This window comes from Lithobates pipiens, unplaced genomic scaffold, assembly GCF_037356315.1.
Source record: "Lithobates pipiens isolate NorthernLeopardFrog02 unplaced genomic scaffold, aLitPip1_a1.2 Scaffold_16, whole genome shotgun sequence".
NCBI classification, from domain to species: domain Eukaryota; kingdom Metazoa; phylum Chordata; class Amphibia; order Anura; family Ranidae; genus Lithobates; species Lithobates pipiens.
In genome coordinates this window covers 364,296,707-364,319,585 of record NW_027507748.1, presented here as the reverse complement: position 1 = coordinate 364,319,585, position 22,879 = coordinate 364,296,707, and the positions used below count along the sequence as shown (strand labels likewise).

The following is a 22,879-nucleotide window of genomic DNA, read 5'->3' as shown; positions in this document are numbered from 1 at the left end:
GGAACTTTGATAGACAGATCACCCGTCCAGATTGGATGGGTGATCTGTCTATCACAGTTCCCCGGACGAGGGGGAGGGGCTGTATGTGACAGCGCGCGATGGGGGAACACACAGCTATTGAAATTAAAGCTGTGATGTTCCCGGCGCTCTATTGAACCAGACGGTGGAGGCGGCTCTCCTCTCTCTTCGCTACATCACAGGCTGCACAGGGGGCATCACAGGCTGCACAGGGGGCATCACAGGCTGCACAGGGGGCATCACAGGCTGCACAGGGGGCATCACAGGCTGCACAGGGGGCATCACTGGCTGCACAGGGGGCATCACTGGCTGCACAGGGGACAACACTGGCTGCACAGGGGACAACACTGGCTGCACAGGGGACAACACTGACTGCACTGGGGACAACACACTTATCTCTTTTATCATGTCGCCAGTCTCTGACAACCTCCTGTACCATGTCGCCAGTCTCTGACCCTCTCCTGTACCATGTCCCCAGTCTCTGACCCTCTCCTGTATCATGTCGCCAGTCTCTGACCATCTCCTGTACCATGTCGCCAGTCTCTGACCACCTCCTGTACCATGTCGCCAGTCTCTGACCACCTCCTGTACCATGTCACCAGTCTCTGACCACCTCCTGTACCATGTCACCATCTCTGTCCACCTCCTGTACCATGTCGCCATCTCTGTCCACCTCCTGTACCATGTCGCCAATCTCTGACCACCTCCTGTACCATGTCGCCAGTCTCTGACCACCTCCTGTACCATGTCGCCAGTCTCTGACCACCTCCTGTACCATGTCACCAGTCTCTGACCACCTCCTTTACCATGTCGCCAGTCTCTGACCACCTCCTGTACCATGTCCCCAGTCTCTGATCACCTCCTGAACAATGTCCCCAGTCTCTGACCATCTCCTGTATCAAAATATTTTTTTAAAACAGTCATTTTAGGTATCGGTGCTGTTTTGGTATCGGTTTTCGGCCTAGTGTATTTTTCATTTTCGGTATCGGTTTCGGCACCAAAAAACACATTCGGTGCATCCCTAGCTATTACTGTTAAATTAAAGGAGACCAATTCAGTTCTTATTGATGCAGTGTGCACCACTCTGAAATTTGAGGATCAACCTGTTGCATCTACCAGTGCTGTTTCTCATTTTGGGTCATTTAAGATTACTAAGACTGCAAAGACTTTTCCTTTGCTCTTGCTTTGCTTTTCCAACTGTATCTCTGGAGATTAGACACAGCCTGATAAGTTGTCTGCTATTCCTAAATCCCTGTTGGCTTTGTACCCATTTTGTGAGAATTTTGTTCAGAATTGGTCCATTACTACTGAGAATGCGGCTGTATCTTGACTTATCAAGGTGACTACCATACTGGTGGAGGATGCACCTGCCTTTAACCGCTTCAATACTGGGCACTTTCACCCCCTTCCTGCTCAGGCCAATTTTCAGGTTTCAGTGCTGTTGCACTTTGAATGACAATTGCGCAATCATGCAATGCTTTACCCAAACAAAATTATTATTATTTTTTTAGACAGATAGAGCTTCGTTTGGTGTAATTTAATCACCACTGGGTATTTTTTTCCCTAAAAAAGACCAAAGATTTTGAAAAATATTTTTTTCTTTGTTTCTGTTATAAAATTTTGTAAATAAGTAATTTTTCTCCTTCACTGATATGCGATGATGAGGTAGCACTGATAAGCACTGATAGGCAGAACTGATGGGCGGCACTGCTGCACACTGAAAGGCATCACTGACTGCCATCACTGCTGGGCACTGATTGGCATCACTGCTGAGCACTGTTGGGGCTGCACTGATTATGTGTGCAAATCTCCCCTGTGAGGAAATGGCACTGATAGGCTCTCTTCTTTTGACACTGTCAGTGTGAGGAAAGCAGAGCCGATAACCGCCATTTCCTTGTTTACATGTGATCAGCTGGGATTTGACACAGCTGATCACATGGGTAAAAAGCCTTATCATCAGTTCTTTACCAAGATCAGTAATGCGCATGTCCCAGGGAAACATTCCATTGCCAATCACCACGCTGAGTGCCCCCACAGGCTAGAGAGAATGAGAGCGCCAACTTGCCCCTGTCATTTTACTATATGGCGGGCGGGAGGTGGTTAAAGTATATTTTCACCTTTTGCAGTCAAACTTGAGAAACCCCTACTAGATGTTTCTTATGTGTTCCTATTCACACAGTATACCTTAAAATATAGTTTTTACTTTTCTAGTTGTTTCTTTGGAGCATATTTAGACTCTACTGGCAGCTTATATTGTTCACAATAGTTTGCAATGTGCAATTAAGGGGCAGTTATTTTGTCCTAAAGCGGTATTAAATCCAAAAGCAAACATTTGCAGCTCACCTATTCTTAGATGTGATGGCTGCATTAGTTCCCTTTTTTTTGACTTTCTTTTATTTTCACCAGGTGATCCTGCCATCACATCTGTTGTTTTTCAAGAGGGTAAGCAGTCCTGCAGATGTAGCAGTTAAAGGGCTGAGACAAACCATTTACTACTGACAGGGGTGCTTCCAATGATCAGCTTTTATATATTTATGTAAAACCTTTATCCCAAAAGGAACAAAACTGTTGCTGTAACTGCTTAGAAAGTGTTAGCTGAAGCTTGGCTTCAATTTGTTAGTGTATTTAAATCTGCTAGTACATCTAATACTCCCCTACACCCAAACTGACAATGCTGCTTTCCAAAAGGTGCCCTCCTGTGTGCCTTCATCCAGAGTGGGGGCATTGTAATACAGAAGGTGAATTACTGGCCAGATCACTAGGTGAAAACACAGGAAAAAAACTCTGAAAAAAGAAAACAAATGCATCCATCACATCTAGCGATTGTGCAATATATTACATGTTTAATTTTGGGTTTAATACTGCTTTAATTTCTTCACATAATTTCTAGATACACAAATGAATGAGAAAGAGAAATCCAGTACAAAATGACTGGGGTGGATAGGACACACGCTACGGCTCTGGGATAGCTCGTATAGCATTGTGCCCAAGGAAAAGCCACCGCTGTCAGTGCCTACACACCTCCTGGATGGCGTCACATCCTGGGGGTGACGTGATGCCAGCACGGAGAAACATACATTTCTGGGGCAATCCCCCATTCATCATTCCCCCAGAACCGTGAGTCTCTCCATACCAGCATCATGCCACCCCAGGCGTGTGACGTCATCCAGGAGGTGTGTAGGCACTGACAGCAGTGGCTTTTCCTTCTTGGGCACAGAGTCCTCGGAGCTATCCTAAAGCTGCAGCATGCATCCTATCCAGCCCAGCTAGGCTTCCCCAACACTCCTGAGCCTTGGAGTGGACCTGTGGTAACATCAGCTGCCAGTATATCAAACGACATGCTCTCTGCTTCACCATGTTTGTGAGTGCATTTAATGTTTAATCAGATTATGCACTGTACATTATATGCTTTTGTGTGCATGATCTGGGCAAAGTTTCACTTTAAGCCCAGGTTTACACTGCCTCCGACTTCAGAACGGCTTTAACAGAAGTCAATAAAATTCATACCAAAGTTGGACCAAAAGTAGTGCAGGAACCTTTTCCTAAGTTGGTTCCATTGCACAGAATGGGGTCTGACTGGGGTTTGACTTCTGATGCGACAAGTGCTCCAAAGTCGGAGCGATTGTCGCATCAGTGTGAACCAGGCCCAAGACCGAATATGAGACATTTTACACATGTGGAGTTGTTTTCCTTACCTTTTCTCTGTAAGGACTTGAGCCCCTCCTGAGCTTGGTTGTGGATGTCCTCCAGGAGAGCAGTGCGTCTGCTGGGAAAGAACGCATTGTCAGCGGACTCTTCCTCCTGAACTGGAATGAGATGTGACTGGCCATCAGGTTTTGAATGGTCTATTGAAAAGATAAAACAGAGTAATATTATAAGTGTTATTATTTGTGTCAATATCTAAGCTGAAGTTTAAGTATGGAACTTTTTACATAGTTACTTTGGTCCAGTTTAGTGTTTACATTATCATTTTCATGTTGTCCAATCAGAGAACACTTTGCATTCATTGTGAAAACAGAAAGTGTTCTTGGGATGGTGCCCATGCCAAGCAAGTGACCTCCTGTGTTCAGTGAGCAGCAGTGCGGCTGCTAGACACGGGACCCGGAAGCAGAGTGGAGATCACTGTAGTAACAGTGCCCACTACAGTGATTTCCACACGTATGTCTAGACATACTTACATTAGTCCAAGCTGGTCTACTGCAACTATATGAAAGTGCCATGACCAAACTTCAGCTTAAATTCAATTTCCAAAGCATATTATCATAGAAATTACATTCTCATTACTGATTAAGTGAAGTACAAAATTCTGCCTTTATTCAACAGTATCTATACAGACAGGATTTACTTGCTAAGAGAGTAGTTGCCTTTGCCAAGGACAGCCATCTTAAATCTGTTCATGCTTACTAGCAACTTGACTGTTTATCCTGTGATGAGTCATTCTCAGCCTGAAGGACACAAGGTTTCACTGTCACGAGTACACCATCAGCACAGTCTGAATCAGGCTGGGATGGAACTACCCACACTGCAATATTAGCAACAAGTTTTGTCCAGATAAACAGTACAAACCCCAAGTCATACTGATCATGAGCTACCTCCCACATATTCCTGGTGCCTAAAACCTTCCTTTTACCTAGATTCTGGACTTGACATTGTTGATTTGATTTTTACTAAACTAAACACTGAATGTAAGGGCCTGTGAATGACTATTCAGATGCACCTGTGATACATTTACAATATAATCTGACTGACTTTGATGCATATCTTTTACAAAAATATTTGGGCTCTTTCACACTGGGGCTGGGAGGATGGTAAAAACAGGTGGCTGAGCCATTGCTTCACCTCCCCCTAGCCAGCAACTGGAATTCGGACATTACAGACTGACAGAGCTGTACACATGTTGCGTCTACAATACTTTGCCTTGCAACAACTTTAACTTGAAATGTAACGTTTCACAGGTGGCACTGCCTGTCAGATTTGCACATTGAAATGAATGGGTCTGCAACACAAGTATGAGCCAAACACTTGGCTTGCGGTTGCAGCAGAGTCCTGCAAAGATTGATGTTTAGCAATGAAAAAAGCACTGCCTCTTCAATATCTACCAGCAGCTGCTTTAGCACCCTCTGAAAAGCAGTCCACCTCAGAACTCTTTTCAGAGGGTGGTTAGCTTTTCCATCTGTAGAAAGAGTTGAAATAACAGTTGTACCTGTGAGAAACGGTTTACCTCAGCAGCGTAAAAAACTGGATGCTAGTGTGCACTGTGAAGTAAACAATGCAGATATGCTGTTTACGATGCATAGTACTGTTTACCTTTTTATTGTATAACTTTATTGAAATGTCAAAATTACATTTCATTCACATTTCTGTGCCGCAGCACAGTGCAACATGTTGTGGTGAAAAAAAGTAGTGCATGTACAACTGTTTTAGTGCACTGAACACATAGAACCAACTGGCCTATTCCAGGCTGCCCAGGGAAGCACATTATGGTATGAAAGGGGCCCTAAACAAGAGAGTACCCACAACAGTGAACCATGCTTTGATGCAATAAATCATCTGATAAAGTCTCTTCAGAAACTGACAATTCTGAAAGTGCCACTCTCCTGTATTCCCTGCTGCGCCCAGTGGTTCCTCCTTCCAGTTTAGTTAATGCGGTGTACTGACATGTTGTAGAGAGCGGTGGGAACAACCACTAAATACAGCAGTGGACAGGAGAGAGATGATCCCAGAAGTGTCGGTTTCTGAGAAAACATCAGAACACAGCATGACTCTTCATCAAGTATTTACCCCCTTATTTACAGGTACAGCTGTTTTTTTCAACACGGATGGCAGAGTCAGATTCCTAACATATGGCACCCTACACTACAGATAAAAGTGGAATAATGCTCATAAAATGCACACATTTTTTTTTCTCTTGATAAGGCAACTAACAAGTCAAATACAAAATTGTAAAAACAAAATTGGAACTGTACTACTTATCTGAGTGCGGCTTCATGCGGCAGGGCTGCGTTTTCTGAAAGCGCACCGTCAGTCTTGCATGCATCATTTTTAGTACGCTTTCAGAAAACGCACACAAAAATGTCCAATCTAATAGAAGCCTATAGGAAAGTGCGGGTAACCCGCGCTTAAACCACAGGTATACTAAGCTGCACCTGGTCTGCCGCCAAATCACATCATGGCAGTGTGAATCCATCCTAAATGGCCATTGGCATCTGCAAGTATGTGGAAAAAATTTACAGAAAACTGAGCTCAGGTATAATAGACTGAATATCAAAATTCAATAATTCGGAAGCTGCGATTCTTACAGATCACATATATGAAATGGTCACTCAGTAAAACAATAAGAAGGTTTTACATTGTTTCATATACATTCTTGCAGATAAAAAAAGAAAACAAATATAGAATCGCGCTAGCCATATACTTCTGAAACTAAAATAAACAAAAGCACATATATAAACCACCCATTGGTCAAATAATGTGAAACATCCTATAAAATGTAACAAATATTTAAAAACACAAAGAATCACGAATGCATAATGAGTACGTGTCTTTCATAAACGTAGGGATATGCAATTAGCGGACCTCCAGCTGTTGCAGAACTACAATTCCCATGAGGCATAGCAAGACTCTAAGCCCTTGTACACACGGTTAGATATTCCGACAACAAAATCCGACGGATTTTGTCCGAAACTGGTGTTGCATACACACGGTCGGACAAAGTTGTCGGAAAACCCGATCGTTCGGAACGTGATGACGTTTGTACGTTACGACGGGACTACGTTCAGGCTAGTAGCCAATAGCTTTGGTCTCGTAATTTGGTCTGAGCATGCGTGGCTCTTTGTCCGATTGGAATTCTCTACAAACGATCGGACAAAGTCCTATCGGATCATGTTGTTGGAAAATTTTATATCCAGCTCTCAAACTTTGTTGGTCGGACATTCCGACGGAAAAAGTCAGATGGAGTCCAACACCGTCCGATCGGACATTTTCCGTCTGAATTTCCGACCGCGTGTATAAGGGCTTAGAGCCACAAGTATGACAGCTAGAGGAAGAGCAATGATGGGACTTGTAGTTTAGAACAGCTGGAGGGCCGCTAGTTGCATATCAATGAGTCATATATAATCACTAACAATCATCAATTCCACCACCAGAACAGCAAAAATGGACTCTTACCGGATCGCTAGGAGCTCCTCTGTGGCACAATAGTATTCACGGATGTCCTGACTATTTGTGAAGTGGCTGTTATAAGTTTGATACCACGTCTCTGGTCCTCTGGAAGCCAAGCCGAAATCTATTATATGCCTCCTTTGATCCTCCATTACAGGGGATCATAGCAATCCGGTAAGATTCCATTTCTGCTGTTCTGGTGGTGGACTTTTATTTCACAGTGCACTGTTTTATTTTCACTTGCTCACGTTTCATCTAATTTTGTGCACCTATGAATTTAGTATGTTTTCCATTGGCAATATTGTTTGATATATTCACTGGCACATTATTGGTGATTATATATGTTTATGACGGACACATACTCATTATGCATATGTGATGATTTTTTGTGTTTTTAAATATTTGTTACATCTTACAGGATGTTCCACAATATTTGACCAATGGGTGGTTTATATATGTGCTTTTGTTTATTTTAGTTTCAGAAGTATATGGCTAGCGCGATTCTATATCTATTTCTTTTTTTATCTGCAAGTATGTATATGTAAAATCTTCTTAGTGTTTTACTGAGTGACCATTTCATATATGTCCAATACCTGGAAAATAAAAATTCTACAAAGTGAGAATGTTTGTTCATTTTAAAATCATGATTTTCAGAGCAGGTGGTTAAACATCACTTTAGTTAGAAATTATTATTTTATCATACCTTTATTTCATTGCACTTCTGAAATAGAGACATCTAAAGAGGTTTATGCATAAAGACTTGACCCTGGGTAGATTTAAGGCACCCTATGGCTACTTTCACACTGGGGCGCTCAGCGCGCTGGCGGTAAAGAGGCGCTTTACCGTAGTTTTAGCGGCGCTGATCGGCCGCTAGCAGAGCAGTTTTAACCCCCGCTAGCGGCTGAAAAAAGGGTTAAAACCGCCCGCAAAGCTCTGCTTTGGATCGCTGCCCCATTGTTTTCAATGGCAAGGGGTGCTTTAGAAGTGGTAAATACACAGCTCCTACATAGCTCCAAAGATGCGGCTTGCAGGACTTTTTTTATCGTCCTGCAAGCGCACCGCTCCAGTGTGAAAGCCCTCAGGGCTTTCACATTGGAGTGCACTGAGCGGCTATTTCAGGGCGCTTTACAGGCGCTATTTTTAGCACTTTAGTGCCTGCAAAGTGCCTCAGTGTGAAAGGGGCCTAACATTTGTAAACCCCCCCATTTCTAAAATGGTGTTTTAAAAAAAAAAAAAGTAACAAAAAAATAAGGCTTGTAGCAGTTTGCATGTTTTTTTGCTCATCTCCCACTTTTAACTAACTTGTGCAGCTGCCGGTCATACATCAATCAAAATTTGCTGAACCATTCAAATTCTGATCCCTGTATAGGCAGGTTAGTTTATCGACTTGTATAGAACCAGCCTGTTGTGTTTTTTCCAGTTGATCAGTGACGCTAGCTATAGCCAGCAACACTAATCATTATATTCAGATGGCACAAACTCCCCACTGTCAGAATCTAATACCAGAGCAGGAAAGGTTTCCCCATCCATCTTGCATGTATGGATGGGGAAATTAGCTTTTCTTTCAAACCCACTGGATGAACCAAACAATTCTAATGAATCATGCATGGCTAGCCTAAGTATGATTCTGTAAATAGGACCTAGTCAGTCCTGTAATTTTGCCATTATCTCTCTCATGGTGAGTTACTACCTCCTACCCCCAGCTCTGCTATTTATAAGCAACTGCCAGGGTTAGTAAAAACTCATTCAGTACTTTTGCACTTAGCATCATACTCATTATAATTCCATATTCTAATTCACACACATTTTTTTGTGCCTTTGGTACATTATGAACCGTGTCCAGCTGACAGTGAATTGAGGCTCATCTAAATCTCCATATAGCTAAAGGACCCTATGGTGGAATATTTACAGTCAATGGCTTCAGTTTATCATAGGAATGGAGAATTAGTTTGTAGTTCATGTTAACATCCAAATATATTACCACAGGGCAAATATCCTAATTGTACGAACTCTGATTACACTCAGAAGAAATCGTGTGTTCTTATCCAAAATTTGTTATATGTAGTGCTGGTTTAGGGCATTAACACTGGAACACCTTGACTTGTACAATAAATTAAGGTCAGTTTGAGAAATTTGTGTTTTGCTTTTAATCTTCCAGACAAGTCAATTTGAATGCATTGTAAATGCATCACAGATGCATCTGAAAAGTCATTCACAGGCCCTTACATTCAGTGTTTAGTTTAGTAGAAATCAGCAATGTCAAGTCAAAGTCAGTCTGTCAGAATGATCTGATAATGTATAACAAATAGCTGAACTCACTTTATTGGCAGTGTGTTACAACTGTTCCATAAGAATTCAAGAGAGTGGCCTAAAAACATGTCCCCTGTGTACATTTTTACTGTGACCCTGTTTATTTTTAATGTGATCCTGTTGGCTAGAAAGAAAGTTTCAGTGAGTAACATTACCTCATTACATAAAATATTTTATTTAAAAAAAAAAAATACAATTTTAAACGCATCTTTATATTGTGTAGGACATATTTTTAAAGAAAGGTCCTGGATATGTCCACTCCTCCTTCTCTATTCTATAGCAGTCTATAGCTAAGCAGGTCTGAATCAGGAATCAGGATAACCTTAGGAGACCCTCCCAATGTCCACAATGCAGGAAAAACATGTAAATTATGAACTATTTCAGCCATTCTGTGTTAGGAGCAGTGTTCTTTACTTATGCAGTCTCTCTTTCACGCTCCGACAATCTCTCTCTCTGCTGTATCTCTTTGCCTGTCTCTCTCTCTCTGCTTGTGTCTCTTCCTCTCTGCCTGTCTATCTCTCTCTGCCCGTGTCTCTCTCTGCTGTCTCTCTCTCTCTGCCCACGTCTCTCTGCCCACGTCTCTCTCTCTGCCCACGTCTCTCTCTCTGCCCGCGTCTCTCTCTCTGCCTGTGTCTTTCTCTGCCCGCGTCTCTCTCTCTCTGCCCGCGTCTCTCTCTCGCCCGCGTCTCTCTCTCGCCCGTGTCTCTCTCTCTGCCCGTGTCTCTCTCTCTGCCCGTGTCTCTCTCTCTGCCCGTGTCTCTCTCTCTGCCTCTCTCTCTCTCTCTGCCCGCGTCTCTCTCTCTGCCTGTGTCTCTCTGCCGTCTCTCTCTCTCTGCCCGTCTCTCTCTCTCTCCCCGTCTCTCTCTCTGCCTGTGTCTCTCTATCTCTGCCCGTGTCTCTCTGCTCATCTCTCTCTCTCTCTCTGCCCGTGTCTCTCTCTCTGCCTGTCTCTCTCTCTCTGCCCGTGTCTCTCTGCCAGTATCTCTCTCTCTGCCCGTGTCTCTCTCTGCTGTCTCTCTCTCTCTGCCTGTGTCTCTCTGCCCACGTCTCTCTCTCTGCCCACGTCTCTCTCTCTCTGCCCGCGTCTCTCTCTCTGCCTGTGTCTCTCTCTGCCCGCGTCTCTCTCTCTGCCCGCGTCTCTCTCTCGCCCGCGTCTCTCTCTCGCCCGCGTCCCTCTCTCTGCCCGTGTCTCTCTCTCTGCCCGTGTCTCTCTCTCTCTCTCTCTCTGCCTGTCTCTCTCTCTCTGCCCGCGTCTCTCTCTCTGCCTGTGTCTCTCTGCCGTCTCTCTCTCTCTGCCCGTCTCTCTCTCTCCCCGTCTCTCTCTCTGCCTGTGTCTCTCTATCTCTGCCCGTGTCTCTCTGCTCATCTCTCTCTCTCTCTGACCGTGTCTCTCTCTCTGCCTGTCTCTCTCTCTCTGCCCGTGTCTCTCTGCCAGTATCTCTCTCTCTGCCCGTGTCTCTCTCTCTACCTGTGTCTCTCTATCTCTCTCTGCTCGTGTCTCTTTCTCTGCCTGTGTCTCTCTATCTCTCTCTCTTTCTGCCCGTGTCTCTCTCTCTGCCTGTCTCTCTATCTCTCTCTGCCTGTGTCTCTCTATCTCTCTCTGCCCGTGTCTCTCTCTCTGCCCTTGTCTCTCTCTCTACCCTTGTCTCTCTCTCTGCCCTTGTCTCTCTCTCTGCCCTTGTCTCTCTCTCTGCCCGTGTCTCTCTCTCTGCCCGTGTCTCTCTCTCTGCCTGTGTCTCTCTCTCTGCCCGTGTCTCTCTCTCTGCCCATGTCTCTCTATCTCTCTGCCGTGTCTCTCTATCTCTCTCTGCCCATGTCTCTCTCTCTGCCCGTGTGTCTCCTCTCTCTGCCCGTGTGTCTCTCTGCCGTGTCTCTCTCTGCCCGTGTCTCTCTCTCTCTGCCTGTGTCTCTCTATCTCTCTCTCTGCCCGTGTCTCTCTCTCTGCCTCTCTATCTCTCTCTCTGCCCGTGTCTCTCTCTCTGCCTGCGTCTCTCTATCTTTCTCTCTGCCCGTGTCTCTCTCTCTCTGCCTGTGTCTATCTCTCTCTCTCTCTGCCCGTAACTCTCTCTCTGCCCGTGTCTCTCTCTCTGCCCGTGTCTCTCTATCTCTCTCTCTCTGCCCGTGTTTATCCCAGTTTCTTTTTCATGCTTGCATGTTTTCTGTATCTACTACAGACTGTTTATTGTCAGTTTACAAAACCAGATATTTTTCAAAAGTAAAAATAAGCAAAATTGTCGCAGCCAAAAACACAGTGGGGTTGATTTACTAAAGGTAATAGTATAAAGTGCAGTTGCACCCTGCAAATGCAGCTGCTCCAGAGCTTAGTAAATGAGGTAAAGCTTCACTTTGCAAAGAATACCCAATCATGTGCAAGGAAAATAAAGAAAACAGCATTTTTGCTAGCAAATGATTGGATGATGGGAGTATGCAGAGCTTCTGCCCATTTACTCAGCCCTGGAGAAACTGATCTTGCAAGTGCAACTGCGCTTTACAAAGTGCACAGTCTATTTGCCTTTAGTAAATCAACCTCAATGTGTTTTTGGTTACGGCTGCATTTTTAAAAAGGTGCAGGAACCTTTTTCCTGCATAAAGCACTGGCACACCAGCCAATTTAAATGAAGGGGTTCCATGCCTATGCAAACGTAGCTCATAGAGTCGCATAGATATGAACTTAGCCTTATGTTGGAGGCATACCCTGTTCTTCCATAACATGCCAGATCTAATTTAGTACCAAATTTACCTGCTCACTAGTTGCTATGCATGACTGCATTTTATGTATGTTTTCTTTGTCTTAATACATTTACTTAGCCTCATGCATATGGACGTTTAAGAACTGAAAAATCCTCAGAGTAAAATCCCTGGTGCTTTCCCGTGACATGGGAACTGCAAGTGCTGCATTCAGCCTGTAACATAAGTGAATGGCTGTATGGGGCTGTACTTGGGTAAACACCAATTACTTCTGCACTGGTGTTTATCCACAAATACAGCATACCTCCCCAAACACAAATTGAGCATGCTCAGGTAAATGCTGATGCAGAAGAAATCTGTATTTAAAGGCGCATGGCCGCATACAGCCATTCACTTGTATTGCTGGCTGTATGGGACAGCTGCTGATCCCTGGGCACAGTAAAGCACTGGGGATATTACGCATGTGGAGTTGTCAGCTAATAAGTGTTCAGACCTGAAGATTTAATGTACTGCAACAACAGTAGAACTTTCTGTAACCAAAGGCATCCAACAATAACATTTTTAGCAACTTTATGTAGTCATCTAAAACAAAAGATTTGTGTATGATCACCTTAAGGGCTCAGTCACACCAACGGGAGCACATCTATATAATGTACTCCAGCTGGTGTCCATGATTGCATTGTTACTTGCTATGGTGCATAAAGTTGAATAAAATGTAATTTTGTGACACTTCAAAAAATTGAAAAAAGAAGAAAAAATGGCAAATTGAACTATGTGCGAGGATGAATTGCACTGCCCCTTCACAGCACATACCAGAGGGGACATGTTATGCAGTAAAGGGGCATCAAGTTGAATAAAATGTCATTTTGTGACATTTTAAAAAATGGAACAAAAGAAGAAACAAATGGCAAATTGGGCTATGTGCAAGGATCAATCGTACTGCCCCTTCACAGCACATACCAGAGGGCACACGTTATGCAGTAAAGGGGCAATAAAATGCATTGTTACAACAAATTGCACTGCTTTCCTACACAGTGTGAACAGAGAGGAAAGGAATGGAGTCAGACATCAGATACACAAAAAAAGACAAAAAATAGACCTTGTTCACATGTGTGGCAGATAGGTGGTAAAAACAACCACTTGAGCTGCCTTTTTTTTTTTTTACTGCCCCTGACCACCTACTGGAAAATTAACATGGGCCACAATATGCCTGTACACATTGCTGTGGCTGCTTTGTGGTGCAGCAAAAATTTTTTACAGCATGTTGTGGTTGGTAGGCGGTGCTGCTTGCCAACTGAACCCCATTCAATGGTACACTGTTGTGGTGTGGCCCGGCTGGATTTCAATGGAAAATCCACTTTGGGGATAAAAAACAAACAAAGAAAACAGGAGTTCGGGAGGTGGTATATCACCTCCTAAATGCATATCAACTGACTCTAAACCACCTCTGTAAAATGATTCACTGTGGACTGCTTTTCAGAGCTGTTTACAAACCTGCTGCACATGTGGACGAGAGCTTGCACCATGCAAGAAGCAGATATACTTGATCAGCAGGTGAGGGGGGAAGAAAAGACAACAGATATGGAGTTTGGTGTTGAAAACATCTGGTATGTTGTAGTTTCATGCCAACAGATGTCTTCCATTTCTCACCATACTCTTGATCAACAAGCCATGGGATGTCTCTGATGTTTTTGGCTATAATGGTCTGACATTGAAAGATTATCATGACTCACAGTGCAGTGCCCTTTATTTGTGGATAATCACAAATCACATGCACATCATTTTAAATATACCTTGTGGTTTACTTTCACCTAAGACAACAGCAATCTGAAGAACTTGTCCATACTTGAATGTGTGATACAAGTAAGAACAATGCAGAGTAAAGCCACGTGTAATTTCCCTACATTTTTGTTAAAAAAAATTAGCACAATACTCCCACAGTTAGAAACAGTCTCAGGGACGGCGGCTTCATTTTAAGTTGAATCTGATCTGCTCTTTATACAGGCAAAAAACACCTAATCAGAGGGAAAAATACAACATGGTTTCCAGTTACTATCTTTGTCTACTGAAGTAAACTTATCTTTAGTAAAAAGGCATACCAGAAATTCCTAATAGCATATTTTGGAGAAATCAGACCACCTTGTATCCCTAAGCCTGGCATATAATTCATAATAATTCTAGGTCAGCTTCAAAAAACCTTCCCACTCTTTTACCTGCTGAAAATCAATACTGAAAAAAGAACCCATTCACACCAATAGGGTCCTTTGTGGATCTCAGCATAGGTGTATATGGGGTCTTATTAGAACATTCCATGCTTCCGTGGAATTTCCACTTGTAAAGTCCAAAGGGTAACTGCTATTGTTATTCACTGCATCCAATAATATATTTTTTCCAGCTCATTGGTGACTGGACACTACTAGTGATTGCATTATTTATTTATTATGTATGTGATCTATTTTTTCCCACACCTGCAGGTTAATGGCTAAGCATAAAAAAAAAATACATAATTACTGTGATTATGATGACGATTATTGTCTTTCACACTTATGCAGTTTACTCATTATGTTTGGAATTTGAATTGTAGCATTACTGAGAAACATTGCACTAATCTCTTACAGTAGAACTATAGGCAAAACTTATTTTCATTTTGGATAGAATAAGGGAGAGTTATAATCCCTATCAGATTTTTTTTCACTATCTGTGTCCCATTTCGGAGATGTACCTTCACTTCCTGCCCCATAGCCAAACAGGATGCGAGAGGAAATCCCTGCAAATTAAGGGAAATACTTGCCCCCCCCCCCCCCCCCCCAGGTCACCAGTACTAGTGTTTTGAAGATTTCCCTTTTATAAGACTCCTTTCACAATGAGGCAGTTTTCAGGCTTTTTAGCGTTAGAAATAGCGCCTGTAAAACACTTGAAAACTCCCTCCCATTCTCTGCAGTGTGTGCCTTTACACTGGGGTGGTGCACTTGTGGGACATTGGAAAAAGTCCTGCAAGCAGCATCTGTGGGGCGGGTTGGGAGCGATATTAATAGAACTCCCAAAATGCCACTGCTCATTGAAATGAATGGGCAGCGATTCCAGACGCCTCAAAACTGGTCTTTTCTAGTTTTTTTCGTTTTTTTTAAGATCATGTTGCCATGGGACCTTAAACTGGCCCGTTAGTGCCCAAAAAGCGCCACAAAAACGAGCGTCGCTTTAGCGCTAACAGCACGACGCTTCAGTGTGAAAGTAGCCTTATTTCTCTGGGGATAATCCAAAATTTGGGATTTTCTTTTACTTTCACTTTCAATGATAATGGTAAACAGGACAAATACAGTGGGTGAATATTCCTAATGGGGGCACAGACAGCAATAAAAACTGACAGGTGTTCTAACCCCTTTCCACTCTATCCAACAAAAATTTTTTTTGCCTTTAGTTATACTTTAAACTATTGAACAATAAAAGTTAGGTGGGTCTAGAAGTCATGTACTCAATACTATACAATTTTTCTTTTGAAAGCAATTAGAAAATGTAGCTAAATACATCTTAAAACCCAATTACAGCCAAGTGCAGATCAGTCTCTGCAGGCAGCAGGAGTACAACAGAATTCCAGACAGGCAATCTCCCGTCGCGCCCTGCATTGTCTGAACATTGCATTCAATTGTAAATTTAAAAAATATTCTGATTTTTCAACTTGACTGAGGGAGGGGAGCAGAGTGACAAGGAGGGAGGCAGAGTGACGGGGGGAGTGACAGGAGGGGGCCAGAGTGACGGGGAGGGGGGCAGAGTGACGGGGAGGGGGGCAGAGTGATGGGGAGAGGGGCAGAGTGATTAGGAGGGGTGCAGAGTGACAGGGAGGGGGCACAAAGAGTGGACACACTATTCTCGCTCATATGCAGGGCACTGTGTGTTATGCTGGCACTGGCCCTGACTCCTTCACATGCAACACAGAGGTCCAAAGAATCCTCAGAATTCCCACCTCAGGTCAACATTTTTCTTACCCAACCAAGTACTGTTAATGTAGCTAACTGTGCGGCTGGTCTTGCTGCAGGATCTGTTCCCGGTCAGCTGTCTGTGTGATAAACTACATGCTGATCAGCCTAACATGGAGCTCCCATCCCCAATCTAGCGCCACTGTCCCCCAATTCTCCACTGACATCCGAACACTAACAGACAGGATGCTGGCAAGAGCAGACTGCCAGCGGTCTCTTCCTCTCTGTAAAGGTGTCCAGGGTTGGAGTACCCCTAGTCTCCACCGGGCACCTCTTCTCCTCCTGTAGGATCCTGTCCATTGTCTGAGAATTTCGGCAGTTCAACCAGAAAAAACCATGGAGGCTGGAGCACAGGGCAAAAATCATTAAACTGCCCGGGCGTAGTAATGTTTGTGCTGCAGTTTCCAGCTCTTATATTCCCCGGCAGATTGGTATAGAAGCGTGCATCGGGACTGTGATTAAATTGTCAGGACTGCTGTATAAGGATAAAAAACTTGTGCCTGATAAACATGAATTAGTCATTTTGCTCCCCCAGCCCCCAGCTGAGCAGAAGCCCAGAGCCGCAGTCCAGTCTGGATCATGTGTCCGGGTTCCAGGCAGACTGAGACCCAGACACATGATTCAAAATTACTCAAAACCTCTACTGTCCGGATCAATCCCAGACAGGTGGCAGCCCATGTAAAATGCTTGTAATACACTTTTAAAGATGCTCAAATAAAAACTCCTGAAAGTTGCTCTGCTCAAGTGTGAACAAAGCCTTAAAGCTTTCTGCTACCAAAGTCTGAAGCTAGAAGGTCATAAGTATAATAAAAGATTCTTTAGAAACCTGCAAGGGTCCAAAAAAAATAGTAATGCTTGTACATGTGACTAAAACACATAGGAGATAACAGGCGGCGCTTCTTAAGCACTTCAATACTGGCCACTTTCACCCCCTTCCTTCCCAGACCAATTTTCAGCTTTCAGGGCTATCACACTTTGAATGACAATTGCGCGGTCATGTAACACTGTACCCAAATTAAATTTTTATCATTGTTTTCACACAAATAGAGCTTTTTTTTGGTGGTATTTAGTCACGCTGGGGTTTTTAAAATAAAAATAAAACAATTTACAAATAAAAAATTGAATTTTTCTTAGTTTCTGTTATAAAATTTTGCAAATAAGTAATTTCTCTTGATAAATTTTGACCAAAAATTATGCTACTACATTCCTTCGGTAAAAATAACCCAAATAAGTGTTTATTTGGTGTTGGCGGTGATGGGGGACGATTTTTTATTGGGACACTGAAATATGTATAGGGACAGGGGTATATCAGTGGTGCTTGGTGTACTTTGTGGGGTGATCTGTAACAGCTCTCTGTGTAAAATCATCCTCACTGTCACGGATCTGAAGATTCCCCCTCCCCCCCGCACTGAGCTCTCACTGAGCTTGGCGGGGAGACCTGTCACAGAGACACACACACACGTCTCTGTTTACATTCTGAAGGCTGTAACTGGACACACCTGTCAGGTGATCGGGAGGGCCAATCACAGCGCCCATATCCCGATCTCTGCTCAGCTGGATCCTGTGATCAGAATAATCACAGGATCCAGCAGCGTGCCTCGTGGCCGTGCTGCGAGCACTCGCTCTGAGGGACGTTCTTGAATGTCCATTCAGAACGAGGAAAGGACCACCCGGCCGTTTATGTGCAGTGGCTGGGTGGGAAGTAGTTAAAGTTGGTTATTTTATCAGTAAAGCCTCATGTACACTGGACGTTAAAAAAGGGCAGTAGCTTTAGATGCAGAATGTCGCGTTAAAAACACCAATTTTTCTGTATTTTGCAGCGTTTTTGCATTAGCAGTTTTATACTCCTACAAAAGTTTATGGTACAAAAATGCCCATAAATGCCAAAGAGCTGCATTTTTCAGCTTTACAATGGGGCCGCCCGTGCATTAGCAGTAAAGCACTGCTCGTTTTAGCGGTGCTTTACCACTGTTTGAATTGCGCTTTTCGGTCGCTAGCTGGGTGCTTTTAAACCCAAAGAAGGGGTTAAAAACACCCATGTTGCGGCGCTTTCTAATTGCTTTTCAGGCGCTTCGGAAGCACTGCCTATTCCTGACTAAAAAAACGCCTGAAGCCAAAAACAGCAGCTGTAAAAATGTGCAGTGTGCATGAGGCCTAAGGCTGGGTTCACACTATTGCGACTTGGATGCAGGAAAAACCGCATCCGATTTGCAAGATAGGAGAGTGTGACTGGCTCTCAATGGAGCCAGTTCACACAGCTCCGGTGTGGCCGCAGTTCTCACTGGAAAAGGGTCCTGTGCGTCTTCTTCGTTTCAGGTGCAAATTCAGCCAAAAATTCAGACCTGATGCGCATCTGAAACGGAGAACAGGGACGCACGGGACTCCATGCTGTGAGCTGTAGCCGCAGCTAGTGTGAACCCAGCCTAAAAGTAATAAAAACCTGTGTGTAGATATATGAAAACTGTAGAGAGAGCACAACTATTTTCAATTAAAAACAGTATTCTGTCAATAAGTAGGATACAGGTATAATGCATTAAAAGCCATCAGGCTTGGGATTCCAGCTTTGGCAAAACAGGCTGAATGGGCAAAATGGAAATTTTCTGTGACAATCCAGCTGTTCTCTGTTTGGAGGCGTGAGCCTGCACCATGTTTCACAATGCCTGTAATACTAATGAAACAGCCATTTCATTAGCTCAAGAGGAAATATCTGTTTTACATTTCTGAATAGCCCCTAGAGAATGCACTGTCTTTGATTGAGAAATTTGGGAGTTACTCTGGTCTGCACATCAATTAGGATAAATTCACAATCCCTTGCATGGCGATTTGACTGGCCATATGTCACATGTTAAAGCAGTTGTTAGACTTTAAAAATCTGGGGATAGAAATTTCTAAATCTATTAATCATTACATTCCATTAAATGCAAAACCTTTACTGCTTAACCAATTCAGCCCAGGAGGGATCTGTCTACTTCCTGACCAGGCCACTTTTTGCGATACAGCACTGCGTCCCTTTAACTAACAATTGCGCGGTTGTACAACGTTATACCCAAACAAAATTTAAGTCCTTTTTTCCACTATTTTTTGCACTATAAACAAAAAAGAGCGACAATTTTTTTTTTTTTAAACACAATATTTTGTACTTTTTGCTATAATATCCCAAATTTCTTCATCAGTTTAGGCCGATATGTATTCTTCTACATATTTTTGATTAAAAAAAAATTGCGATAAGCATATATTGATTGGTTTGCGCAAAAGTTATAGCGTCTACAAATAAGGGGATAGATTTATTGCATTTTAATTATTATTTTTTTTTACCAGTAGTGGTGGTGATCTGCGATTATTATTGGGACTGTAACATTGCGACGGATACATCGGACACTTTTGACACATTTTTGGGACCAAGATATTCCCTATGTGTGTTTCTAACTGTGGGGGGATGTAGCTGACTAGAGGAGGAGAGAGATTGTTGTTCCTCCTCCTCTCCCCTGACAGAACTGGGATTTGTAAAAATAAATCATACAATCCCATATACGCAATCCTATACCCAAAGTCGATCCAGAGGAAGACGAAAACCCCCAGCAAAGCATGATCCAATTTGCTACAGCAAGAGAAAAAATTCCTTCCTCATCCACCGAGAGGCAATCTGATATTCCCTGGATCAATTTTACCTATAAATATCAGTATCCAGTTATATTATGCACTCCTAGGAAAGAATCCAGGCCTTTTTTAAAGCAATCTACTGAGCTGACCGGAACGATCTCAGGAAGGAGTTTATTCCACATTTTCACAGCTCTTACTGTGAAGAAACCTTTCCATATTTGGAGGTGAAATCTCTTTTCCTCTAGATGTAAAGAGTGCCCCATTTGTCCTCTGTGATGACCTTGAAGTGAATAACTCAACACCAAGTTTACTTGTATTTGTTGATCATATCCCCCCTTAATCTCCTCTTCTCAAGAGAGAATACATTCAGTTCCTCTAATCTTTCCTCGTAGCTGAGCTCCTCCATGTCTCTTATCAGTTTGGTTGCCCTTTTCTGCACTTTCTCCAGTTCCCTGATATCCTTTTTGTGAGCTGGTGCCCAAAACTGAACTGCATATTACAGATGAGGTCTTACTAATGATTTGTACAGGGGCAAAATGATATTTCTCACTGGAGTCCATACCTCTCTTAATACAAGAAAGTATTTTGCTCGCTTTGGACACCGCAACTTGGCATTGCATGCTATTTTTATGCTTATGATCTACCAAAACCCCCAGATCCTTCTTCACTATGGAGAAGGCCCACTTAGCCCTTTGTATCACCTGAAATACCTGGCTGAACCTGCCTGGTTCTGCCCTCCTCCTGTAAACTGACCCTGGTTTATCATGGCGGCTGAGCCCTGACACCATAGTCAGTTTACGAGCCTCTATCATAGTTACATAGTAGGTGAGTTTGAAAAAAGACACAAGTCCATCAAGTCAACCTATGTGTGTGATTATATGTTAGTATTACATTGTATATCCCTGTATGTTGCTGTCGTTCAGGTGCTTATCTAATAGTTTTTTTAAACTATCGATGCCCCTCGCTGAGTCCACCGTGCCTGTGGAAGGGAATTCCACATCCTTGCCGCTCTTACAGTAAAGAACCCTCTTTGTAGTTTAAGATTAAACCTCGATTAAACCTTCAAATTTTAATGAGTGGCCAAGAGTCTTGTTAAACTCCCTTCTGCAAAAAAGTTTTATCCCTATTGAGGGGGGTCACCAGTATGGTATTTGTAAATTGAAATCATATCCCCTCTCGAGCGTCTCTTCTCCAGAGAGAATAAGTTCAGTGCTCGCAACCTTTCTTCATGACTAATGTTCTCCAGACCCTTTATTAGCTTTGTTGTCCTTCTTTGTACCCACTCCATTTTCAGTACATCCTTCCTGAGGACTGGTGCCCAGAACTGGACAGCACACTCCAGGTGCGGTTGGACCTGAGTCTTGTAGAGAGGGAGAATTATTGCTTTATCCTTGGAGTTAATCCTTTTTTAATGCATGTCATACATTCTGTTCCTCCCTAGTGTACAGATTTCATTCATATTTTTACCACCCAAATGCATTATTTTACATGTTTCTACATTAAACCTCATTTGCCATGTAGTTGCCCACGCCATTAATTTATTCAGATCTTCTTAAAAGGTTACCACATCCTGCGGAGAAGTTATTGCCCTGCTTAGCTTATCCGCAAATACAGAGATTGAACTGTTTACTCCATCCTCCAGGTCGTTTATGAACAAACTAAATAGGATTGGTCCCAGCACAGAACCCTGTGTGTCCCCACTACCCGCCCCTGACCATTCCGAGTATTCCCTATTTATCCCCACCCTCTGAACTTGCCCTTGTAGCCAGTTATCAATCCATGTACTCACCCTATGGTCCATGGCAACGGACCTTATTTTGTACAGTAAACGTTTATTGTTAACTGTGTCAAATGCTTTTGCAAAATCCAGATACAACACGTCTACAGGCCTTCCTTTATCTAGATCACAACTCCCTTCCTCATAGAAGGTTAATAGATTGGTTTGGCAAGAATGATTCTTCATGAATCTATGCTGATTACTGCTAATGATAAAGTTTTCATTGCTAAAATCTTGTATATAGTCCCTTATCACCCCCTCCAAGAGCTTGCGTACTATTGATTTTAGGCTAATTGGTCTGTAATTCCCAGGGATGTAAAAAGACTGTCAGTAAAAATTAGGAACATTGGTCTGGCAATTACTTGACTGAGTTCCCTAATGCCGCATACACACGATCAAACAAGCGGGTGGAAAAGTCCGGCAAACTCAAGTCCGCCGGACAATCCCCCCGTGTGTAGCCTCCGGCATACTTTTTTGACCCCAAAGTACGGCGGACTTAGAATGCCGTGTTACACTCCAATCTTCCCGGCGGACAATCTGCCCGTGTGTGTGCCAGTCCGCCGTACTTTTGAAATGAACAGACTTTTCCCGCCCGGAGAAAAGTCCGCTCATTTCAAGCAGGTCTCCAGGTAGGCGGGGCCCGCGAAGGAGACGCCGCCGGCCTGCCACCTGGTATGGACTTAAAGGGGAACCCCAACGCCAAAAAAAATCGCGTGGGGTTCCCCCCAAAGTCCACAACAGACCCTTGTCCGAGCACGCTACCCGGCCGGCCAGGAAAGGATGGGCGAGTGAGCGCCCCCCCCCCCCTGAGCCGTACCAGGCCGCGTGCCCTTAACATGGGGGGTGCCTTGGGGAAGGGGGGGCCGCACGGCCCCCCCACCCCAAAGCACCTTGTCCCCATGTTGATGAGGACAAGGGCCTCTTCCCGACAACCCAGCAGCCACAATGCCCATAAAATTCAGCCACTGTGCCCATAATATGCAGCCTCTGTGCCCATAATATGCAGCCTCTGTGTCCATAATATGCAGCCTCTGTGCCCATCATACGCAGCCTCTGTGCCCATCATACGCAGCCTCTGTGCCCATCATATGCAGCTACTGTGCCCCCCCCCCCCCCCATCGCTGGCTCGCTGTCTGACCGGCACTTACTCCAACCTGGTGGCGTGTCAATTAATTTGCTTTTCTAACACACTTGGGTGCAATGCTGTGCGCTCCGAGTCCACCTTTTTTGAAGCCTATTGGAGCCTATGGCTCTTATCAGCGTTTCACCAATCTGAGAAAAGGTGTGTCTAAAAAACAATTTTTGAATAATGTACCACACTGTAAAATTGCAAAGACCTAAAATATATAAT

General features: G+C 43.6%; 1 protein-coding gene across 1 annotated transcript in view; it reads right to left on the bottom strand.

Annotated features, from left to right (window-relative positions):
• Nucleotides 1–22,879, bottom strand: part of NHSL3 (NHS like 3) — a 65,283-nt gene that overhangs the window by 19,778 nt on the left and 22,626 nt on the right. Inside the window, exon 2 of the mRNA XM_077482021.1 lies at nucleotides 3,714–3,863. Within this exon, the coding sequence (XP_077338147.1) occupies nucleotides 3,714–3,863 (150 nt within the window). The remainder of the gene's footprint in view (nucleotides 1–3,713; nucleotides 3,864–22,879) is intronic.